An 11,127-nucleotide genomic window follows, 5' to 3' on the forward strand; every position below is an offset into this window, starting at 1 on the left:
TTTATAGATATTGCTTTATTTTAGCAGAGAGTACGAGTACTAGCACCACTATATACCTAGCAGTCATAAGAACAGAAGCTGACACGACAAATTCATTTTATAGACATAGCGGATATAGTGAACATTTATAGCGCATATAAATAATTGAAGTAGACGGTAGCACGTGCGCAGTAAAAATAAAAAAGCAATACGGTCGCGATAAAAAGAGAGCCCACATTAAATTCTTCACCCTATTCCTTCGTACCTACCTATATCCCAGAAGATAGGCGCTTATTTAAGTATACCTATGCTATTTTTCACAACATTGTGTGAGTATTTATTTTTATTAAATGAAATACATAAAAGCAGAATTGCTACCTACTTAAATCACGGTGCTTTCCATGGAGGATATGCAGAAATTATTTTTTCCACTATTGACACGATCCCTCCCTACCATCGACTATCGACTTAGTTATAAGTAATTATGTTATGTCAATGACCCCCACATAAGTAGTTCTTTTGCTCTTTTATTTCATTTATTTAACTGTCTTTATGCAAGCTCGTCAGTTTATGGAACTGCTGATCTGACTTATTTGCAAACGTTGATAGGAATAATGTCGTTTTCTGAAACTCACAGAACACACTGTTGTTCTGTAACTAGATAGTAGGTACTAACAGTATAATACACACTGATCTGCTGCTTCGCAAATCCCAGCAACTAATATTAAAAAAGCGAAAGTAAATATGTTTGTTTGTTTGTTTCCTCATCACTCGTTATCTACTAAAATAATATTTTTAAAATTTTGCGTAATAAGTATAGGTAATTCTCTTAATTATGAATGAAAAAGGAACGCAACATCCATTACGTTCGGGCGTCTTTATTTTTATAACTACTCTGGAGTCTCACGTTACAAAATATTCTTCCTCTTCTGTTTAATTTATTATTTATTTATTTATGTTTAAAAATATTGATCCTAATTTAGATCCGAGTAAAAAAAAAATAGTGTCAAATCAATCCTCTCGGGTTGGATGCAGGCGTATGTCCGACTGTGATGTGAGCGAAGCGCCGCGCAAAAGCTAGTGTTTTATATTAACAGGTGCCTTTTCGGTTATTAAGTATGAGCCTACTTACCATTTCTCTAAAATATTTTATTGCGTTTATTCTTGCACACCAGATGTGACGTACTCAGGAGATTTCAGTTTTATGAGCTTTTTCCATTATCGTACCCTCACATTTGCCATCAGAAATTACATAAACCGTTACATAAAACAGGGGTCCTAGATGGGAAAATATTGATCTAGTGAACTGATTAGTTCTGGTTTACGCGACCATCGTAAAAGACGCTACAACGCTAATTTGAGATTTACGACCACCATAAATTAAGGGTTTGGTCATGTTGTGACAATGGAACATAGAGATTTATCGATGATATGGACTGTAAATCAAATATCAAATCTATTTTATTATAGATGCGTATGTAATATAAAGTCAAACCATGGATGAAAGGTATTTGGTTTTTGTACCTACATAATATGACATCGCTTCTCGCTGGCAATACATAAAAATAAAAGGTTAAAACCCATTTCCATCTTAAAATTAAAGATGAATTGGAGTAATAATTATGCAGCATGTGTTTATTTTCCCGTGTTCTTGGTCTTGAGCTTTCCTCATCTCCTTCCAACAATCAGATTGTCCGGGTTGTAAATGCCCTTCCTTGCCGTTTGTCTAAGGTAGAGCAAATATGGCAAGTTGACACTTTATTTGAGCTCTCCATCCTGGGCAAGTTCTATCCGTTAATAAATAATACTTACAAGTATTAAACGCGCACGTAACGTACCTTTTTATAAGTATAGGACGTTTAGAATAATGTAACAATGATCCGAGATCACCGAGCGACAGTTTTATTTATTCTTCCTCCTGATTTTAGTCTCAGCTGCATCCTCACCTCTCTGGAGAGGAGCCCTGGGTATGCCTTTGGCCATGGATCCTAGATTGGGCGAGTCAGTCATTTACACGAAGCAGTCATCATCACATCTTAACAATATCTTCTAGCTCTATTTATCTCAAATATTATTGTATAACACACAGAGCAACTTGGCTGACCAGTTTGCCTTACAAATCCCAATCGTTGGAGCCATAAATAATTCCATACACAATTCTGTATTTACGACCACGCAAGGGGCATTATGCAATGCATGCAATTTTCTTCCCAAACTTTATTCTCTTTTTTATGGGCGTCTACTTGAGTAATGAAAAACTATTAAAGCCGTGAGGGGATAAAGTTGGGGTCGTTCGGTCCCTCCGGTTTTATGGTCCTACGGCGAATGGCGCATAGCTATTTTTATGGCCCCACCAATTTTGTGAGACGAGCTAAAATGGCAACCGATGCGTAGGTAGGTTAGCTAGAGGCTTGTTTGTCGACATTCATATTTAAAAATTAAAAACGCGTTTAATTTCTGACAAGACTACACAAAACTCGTTTATGCTTGTCGTTTATCGCAAATCATATGGGAAGATCGACTTCTTTTTAAATGAAAGACAAGTAGGTATACTTGTAAATAGAAGTTAGTACTGAGAAGTCTTCTCAGTACTTACTCCTAATGCCTCTAGGCGCGCTTTATAAAGGTTTTGCTCGCGTACCCGATCTAGTGGCAGTTCAGTGCAGTTAGTGAATTAGGGGATAAAAAGTACCCTCTATGTTATATAGAATATATTCCAACCAATGTATACCAAAATCCGTTAATTAAGTAGTTTTTGTGTGACAGAGTAACAAATACACACACACATACATACAAAGTTTTGAATTTATAATAGGTACTAGCTACACCCCATCATCCATGTACTAAATAAATTACTTAAAGTAGGTAGTAGTAGATTTAGCGTGATATATATCCTTTCCTTACCAACTGTCATATTTATAGTAAGTACCTACCTAAATTAAATAATACAATCTGCACATTCAAATTTCAGTAAGTAGATGCTGATATCAATATCTCAAATTTTTGCATTCACAATTATATTTTTTATTTAAACTGTTATTGCAATTAATTTATTTAAACTTATGCACATAAAATGTACAACAGGTGGACTTAATGCCACAAGGGATTTTCTGCCTGTCGAACCTTTGGACCAAAGTAAATCAAAGTTTAAATACAGTAAGTAGGTAAGAAAATTCTTTATAAATAGTTATTGTTGAGTATTTAGAGATTGATAGTCTTTTTCTTCGTATTACTTCTTGTACCAGTAATTGACCATTTGTTTCATATATGGTGCGCTACTTTTTGTAAACAGTTGGTCTTCCATATAAATAAATAAATAATAGGGTAGTTAACACTTTCATTACCACTACCTACGATTTTCAGGATGTTTTCTCGGAAGCCGCCTACATTTTACTTTGGACTCGCTAGGCGAGTCGCCGGCGCTGCAACACGAATTAAATCAACTCGCCACGCGAGTTCAGTGGCATTGTGTTAGGATAAAAACAATGTTTTGTTATTTTCGTGGCCGTGACAGTGTACTCAACGTGCTTAACGCGATTAAAAAGTGTTTAACTAGTATACTGTGTAATTAATCATACAAAAATGGCAAGAAACACTAAAGATCAAAGAAAAGGTAGTAAGTTTGTTTCGTAATATGTGCAGTGGCTCTCAATCGTATAAATAATGGTTATTGTTGTAATTGTATTTTGAATATCTACTGAATATTGTTTTTATAAACAGGAGGAGATTTTCAATTCGACCGAGATTTGCAATTTTACCCGAAAACATTTTAATATGGGCTTTTTAAGAATATAGTTTAAAACAGTACAGTTTTAAAATGTTTATTGTGAAGTTTCGAATAACGTTTAAATATGTAATGATTATTCAATTTGTTATTATCAATAATGTTTTTAGTAAAATTTCATTTTGATTACAATATAAATTTATTAAGAAGTGAAATGCAATGCGTTGAAATGCAATGATAATTTACAAGTGCAATGCTGGAAGATTGACCAATGAGAGCGTCGCAAAAAAAATATTATCAGTGCTTTTATTGCTTACTAACCAGCGCGTAAAAATGCCGGTTTCTTTTGTTTTGCCTCCTTTTTTTTAACAATGCAAATAGAATAGAATTTCTTTAAAACTGGGTACAATTTGGTCTTAAGTTTAAGGGATCCTATTTTAATTATTACTCTTAAAATAATTGACCGAGAGTTGAGTTTGTGTTTTCTGCATCGTTTATCCTACTACTATTATAAAGGCGAAAGTTTGTATGGATGTTTGTTACTCTTTCACGCAAAAACTACTGAACCGATTACCATGAAATTTGGTATGTAGGTAGCTGAAGACCCAGAATAACACATAGGCTACTTTTTATCCCAGAGTTCCCGCGGGATTGATAGGGTTTCCATGCGGACGAAGTCGCGGGCGGCCTCTAGTACAACAATATAATACCCAATACCTTTGCCTATATAATATGTATTACCAAATTCTAGCTTCTACGTGGTGCAGAACAAATCTGCCCTTGTTTTACGAGTGAATGTGAGTTTTGGTAAAATTAAAACAAAAGTAACTACCATTTAGATATTTCATTGACTAAGGTTTGAGAATCTATGTCTGTGAACTCGCCTCGTGAGTTCAAGGCATTGCTGAATAAGTAGTTTATTTTCTTTCGATTAGAAACTGGGTCTGCACACCCGCCCCACCACGTTATTCTTTAGATTAGGGTATATTTAGTCTCCACTATTATTTTAAGCAGAAAATACACATGCATTTTGGAAAAAAATAGCAAATAAATTGGACTCGCCGGGCGAGTCTACGGCGCTGGAATAAAAATTACGTGGACTCTCCGGGCGAGTCGGTGGCACTGAACGTGGTGCCTCTAAATTAAAGAGTTTAAGTGACAATAATAATTAATTTAGCACGTTATAGTAAGTACCTCATTAATATAATAATAAATTGACGTCGTTTTTTATATTTTACTAGCTGTGCCCGCGACTACGTCCGCGTGGAATAGTTATTTTGGGCATCATTGAAGCCCTCAAGGATGAATTTTTTTTTCACATATTCCATTATTTCTTTGCTACTTATAGGTAGTTGCAGCGTGATGTTATATAGTCTAAAACCTTCCTCAATAAATGGTCTATTCAACGCAAAAAGAACAAACAAATAAACAAACAACCTCTTCAGCTTTATAATATTAGAATAGATGTTATACTACTCGTAATGCTGTCGTACAATGATAAATGATTTGGAATTTTAAATTTCGTGACTTATTTGCAGGCAAACTCATGCCTTGAGTTCATTCAAATGACGATAACTTTTTTCAGTGAACCGATTTTGATGAAAAACTGAAACTGAAACTTTAAATGTTTTTCTGAGTTAAAACAAAGCAATGGGTGAAAGTTTTAAGTAATCGGTTCAGTACTTTCGGAGATAAGCGTGATCATACATACAGACAGACAGACAAAAAATTTTAAAAAATATATTTTTGCTTTCTATTATAAAAAAAATATTTTTACTATTTTATTATATGTATAGATAGTGGGGTTATATTTAAGCCGAACGGCCATGTGGTGGAAAGCGCCCCCGTTCCCCCCAACCGGCCCCTGAACCCAAGCCCAAAAAGGGCAAAGGCAAACGGGGTAGGAAGGGAAAGGGCAAGAAAGGGAACTCTGCCCCTCTGGCGTCTCCACCTCGGTTGTCAGCCAACCCGCCGTCCTACGCGGTTGTAACGGCTGCGCCGGTGTCACGGCCACGCGCTCTGTCACCAGCTCCAAGAGAGCAGAAATGTACAAAATGATTTTAAAAAAGCATTTATATAGGTACAAAATGGAAAATACTTTTCAGATTAACTATTTCAAATGCAAAATACCAGATAGTTTTATGTTTTGTATTTCAAATGATAAATGCAAAAAAGGTATTTGGAAAATACTTTTTAAAAATAAAATATCTTTTGACCAAATCGATATTTTTATTTATTTAAGGTAGATACCTATTTAGGATAGAATTTTTTTTACAAAATCCACAAAATGTGGCTCCATTATGTGATTTTTTTCTTTTATTAATACAATTAAGATTTTTATTTTATTAATAAAAGTTGGACTGGTATTGTTAAAAAGAGAAAAAAATAACCATCAATATTTTATAACACTGTTTAACAAAACCAGTTTTTCGACTTATTCGAAAAATTGTTCATTCGTTCATCGTTCACTTTTCTTCTGTGAGGTCTCCATGGACGTAATAATAATATAGGTCGCGCGGTGATTTAAGAACGCTCGGCAAAAGTAGAAGGGGCATGCGCAGTGATCAATTTTTAGGTCTATTAGGTGCGACGAGGAGAGAGGGGGGGCGGGTGTGCGCCGACGGCGACACGTATTGGTGGATTAGTCACTCTTTACTTCCCGCGTTGAGTTCGCGCGTCCCGTGTCTCTTGGGTACTATTGCGCACAAATTGTTTTATCATATTTGTACGCGACAACTTAAAATAATATATCAATTCTCAAACAGTACAAGTCGCCCCTACCCTATGTCCGTCCACGGTTGAATATAACTATGTCAAATTTCATCAAAATTGGTTCAGCCAGGTCAGGTTAAGTGTGAAAACTGAACATGCATACACAACACACATACACATTTTCGCATTTATAATATAAGTAGGGATTATAAGTATTTATAAGGCACAAAATCCATACTAACATTACAAGTATATTATAAGATATGGATATACATAGTTAAATAACCGAGTTAAAACATAGGCTACTTTTTTTGGAAAATCACGCGGGCGAAGTTGCGGGACAACAGCTAGTATTAAATAAATAAAAAAAAACATTTCCCTTAGCATTTTTGAGCGCGAATGTACACATGCGCCGTTTGCCCCCACTATTTTTTCCGAGCGTTCTTTAACCACCGCGCGACCTATAACTATTAGGTCCATGGAGGTCTCATAATCATCCCACCCTAAGAAAGAACGAAGTCTTTCTACTGGTGCTGAACTTTGTAAGGTTGTTGTATTTTAAAAATAAATTAAATCGAATCGTCAGCGGCGCGGCTTTGCGTCTTTTTTTGTGGCTTCTATAGTGGCCGCAGATGGAACACAATTAACACTCTCCCTGCCGGCAAAGTATAATGATATTTTAGTTCAGGAGGCCACGGGGTCGCCGGCGTACCCCAAGTTTTTGCAATAAATAGGCCGAGAATTACAAGATAAAATGGTTCCAGGAAGCCATGGGGTCTGCCGGCGGGACCAACAAAAATTGTTTCAGTACGCCGTGGGATCCGCCTTGACCTCCCAAATTCAAACAGATTTTGTACCTGCTGGCTGGCTAATACGGAAAATTCAATATGTGTTATGGCGTCAGCGTGAACTTAACTACAAATAAAAAAAAAAAGCAAGTCAGTAGGATCAATAATATGTTTTTTATGAGACTGAGAAAATTATAAATAAAAACAGCATAAGTAGAGTATTTATGTATTTATTTGTGTTAGTTATTATAAAAAGTTTGAAAAACACATAATAATGTTCAAAAAATTACTTTTTCGTGTGTATTGTCGCGAAACACTCTGCGCAAACACTGGGTTTAGTGGGGCATAAAAGGCAGACAGTGTTTGTCTTTTTGGTTAGCTTTTTGGCTTCAACACTTGTTTTACCTTGCAAGCGCAGTAGTTGGTAACAATGAATACATTTACGCCGTATGATCCGATTACGATGGTCAGCTATAGGATTTTTCCCAAACTTATGCTCTACTGCTTCGCGATTCTCTGCAACGTTGGTGCTTTCCTGATATAAACCCAATAACTGTATGCTTAGTTGTTCTCTGAATTTTGTTATAGTGTAGCGTTTGGATTTCACTCTTTTATGTGCCGTGTAAACAAGAAAAGCATTTATGACAGATGTGTTCAGTATCAATTCTACTGCGAGTTTTTGGAACCAACGAATGCTACGTCGTGATGGGTTGCAGTAGCTTCCCATCTGATCAGAAAGGTCAATTGAGCATTTGTGCTTATTGTAGTCCGCAATTGCTATAGGTTTCAGAGAACATTTATTTTTGTTGCGCTTGCTTGTAACAGTGACAAATCCCACTTTGTGTTTAGTAGACAAGGCCAAGACTTCTCTCTTATCCTTCCACTTAAATACCAAAATCCCCTTTTCGTTTTCCATCGCAACCAATTCTCCCTTCTTCAATTTCTCGCCTACTACATTCTTGGGTAACCCTTTCCGGTTTTTTCTGACGGTGCCTATCAAATGCGTGGAATGTTGTAATAGAGACTCGGCCAAATCTACGCTCGTATAATAGTTATCAGTAATGATGCTTCGGCCAGCATCTAAGAACTTAGTGCTCAATTCCATCACCACGTTTTTGGATAAATTCTGTTGGCGCTCAGGACCCTTTTTGCCTTCGTATACAATTAAATCAAACGTATAACCGTCGTCTCCACATATTTTAAAAAGCTTGATACCGTATTTGTGCCTTTTACCTGGTATATATTGCATGAACTTTATACGCCCACGGAACGCAACCATGGTCTCATCGACTGTCAGGTATTCATCAGGAGTCTTAAAATTTTGGTATTTGGTTGTGATCAACTGAACTAAACGCCTTATTTTGATCAACTTATCTGTGCGTGATGTCTCGGCAAAAAAGGTATCTTCGAAATGCCAACAACGCAGTAACAATTCGAAACGATTTCGGCTCATAGTAGATCCAGCCACTTTATTTTCATATAGCGGGTTACGACTCCAGTAATCTGCAATTTTAGGCAGCTTTTTCAGGCCCATCCACATCAATAAGCCAATAAATTTTTTCATTTCTTGTTGATCACAATCTTTCCAGTCATTCAGTCTACTCGAACGTCGCAAAGTTGTAGTTATTTTGGTCTTTACTGCATAACAATTAGTCATTGTCACCATCAAGTTGATAATCTCTTCGTCAACAAACAAAAGAAAATAATCCAATTCAGTCTCACACAATTGGGGGATGTTTTTCACACCAGGAGTGCCAGTAAAAGGAAATACTTGCTGACGGGTTCCAGTTGGCGGGTACCAGCAACTTGCGTTACTCGACGTCTGCGCACGTTGAACTGGACGTTGAGATGAGCCGGCGCCAGCGCCGCGGTTCGGCGGCGTCATAGTATCACCATCGGAGTTAGCATTACTGTTACTCGTCGATTCATCGTCGTCCGAAGTTAATTCACTATCGTCCGACTCGGGTATAAAGTCGGGATCGAAATCTGAGTCGTCGGACATTATCAAAAGAAGATCGAGTTTCGCGATCGATGTAAAAACGCGGGAAAAACGCACACGACAGGCCGTGGGGGCGGCCGGCGGCTAACTGTCATAATAAAAGGGTGGCGTGCTAATGAATAACTATACAAATTGTGCGTGGCGTGCGGAAAGAAAATAATTGGGGGCTACCGGCGGACCCCATGGCCTCCTAACTAAAAAGTTACAAAAGTGCTTTGGCTTGCGGAACAAGAATTAGTGGGGGTCGCCGGCGGATCCCATGGCAGGGAGAGTGTTAATTCCGCTAATATCGAGTGTTAAAAGAGACATGTTAATGAATTAAATTTGACTTAAAAAAAACCGGTGACGTCTGACTAATTTTCCGTTTTTATTAAAGCCATCGATAATGTTTGTCGTTTGACATTGACACTAGTCAGACATAAGGCGCACACTGACGATAGACGGCCTCTGTGGCGCAGCGGTAATACGCTTGTTTGTGACACCAGAGGTTCCGGGTTCGAATCCCGGCCAGGGCATGATAAGAAACGAACTTTTTCTGATTGGTCTGGGTCTTGGATGTTTATCTGTATAAGTATTTATTATAAAATATAGTATCTCGTAACACAAGTCTCGAACTTACTTCGAGGCTAACTCAATCAGCGTAATTTGTCCCGTATATATTTATATTTATTTATTATTTATTTACTGACCAAAAAAAAAGGAAACGCATTTACAAAATTCGGCATACAAGCATCTTATGATCATTTCATTTTGTTTGACTGGTAATGTTGGCTAAACTTAATCACAAAGTATTTTGCATTTTGAAATGAATATTAAAAAATGCAAAATACATCTCGAAAGGTATTTCAAATAAAATCCAAAATATTTTTTATTTCAATGCAAAATACAAAAAAAAATTTTGTATTTGCATTTTAAATAGAAGTATTTCTAATAAATTGCATCTCTGCAAGAGAGGAACCCTGGAAGAAGGTGCCGAAGAAGGGCGCCAGGAGGAAGCCCGCCTCTGCCGCTGCCCCACCCTGAGGCGACCAACTTATGTGCAATAAAAAGATGGATTCACAACCGCCGACACTCCGCCCTCCGCTTTCGGCTGCGATTGTGATCATGGATTTGGGGCCTACGTCCAAAACTGGACATAAAGAAGGCTATTAGAGATAGAGGCAGCTACTTCAAAAACAAAAATCACAGACTAAAATACATAACATAGAGAACCAAAACGTAATCAAAGTTCAAATCACAGAAATCGAAATAATCATTGACATATTATATAAGTAGTATAAGTGATAGCTACATAAATTTTAAAATTTCGCGCTTTTAATAATTGGCTCTCTAATATTTTGTCTTTATCTGACAAAAATTAAGTTTGTCTATGGTAAGTAGGGCTGCGAAAAAGACGACTAACCAATACAAAGTCGAAAATCTGTGTTTTATGTTATCTTTGTACCTTTATAGCGATTAATTTGAACTAGCTGAGAGGTGCTCGGTGGACGTCAGAAAAACATAAAAACTATACAATTCTGGGGATTGAAACTGGGTGCTCCGACATGAAAATCGATTGTTCTGACCATTGGATCAAAAGTGCCTAACCAGTGACGCCGAAATTATTGTAGGGGTCATTCTGATAGGTACCTACTAAAAAAGTTAATAAAATAACTATACAGAAACTATCACTAAGTGGCGATTAAATCAGTAGGAGGTATAATAATCTAGCGGAAGCGATGGTTCAGGCTCAATCGCCACAAATGGAAAAAAATCCGCTATGCTAAGCTCGGGGCGTAAATCGAATATCAACAATAACATAAAGAAACGTAACAATCATGCAAGCATGTTTTGAGTCTGCACCTTTCACTTGTAGCGTTTCACGCAACAGGCATTTGTATTCATTATTGAAAGACAAATTGCGCAATTACGATCTCACTCAATAC

General features: G+C 37.0%; 1 protein-coding gene across 1 annotated transcript; it reads right to left on the reverse strand.

Moving 5' to 3' along the window:
- Positions 1-7,489: 7,489 nt before the first annotated feature.
- LOC106137620 (piggyBac transposable element-derived protein 4) lies at positions 7,490-9,205 on the reverse strand. The gene has a single exon (XM_013338479.2). The coding sequence runs from the start codon at positions 9,203-9,205 to the stop codon at positions 7,490-7,492; it is 1,716 nt and encodes a 571-aa protein (XP_013193933.2).
- Positions 9,206-11,127: the final 1,922 nt, after the last annotated feature.

This window comes from Amyelois transitella, chromosome 10, assembly GCF_032362555.1.
Source record: "Amyelois transitella isolate CPQ chromosome 10, ilAmyTran1.1, whole genome shotgun sequence".
Classification (NCBI taxonomy): Eukaryota; Metazoa; Arthropoda; class Insecta; order Lepidoptera; family Pyralidae; genus Amyelois; species Amyelois transitella.

What these genes read in the sequence shown, in the direction of transcription:
- LOC106137620 (XM_013338479.2), bottom strand. Translation starts at nt 9,205, where the DNA reads ATGTCCGACGACTCAGATTTCGATCCCGACTTTATACCCGAGTCGGAC.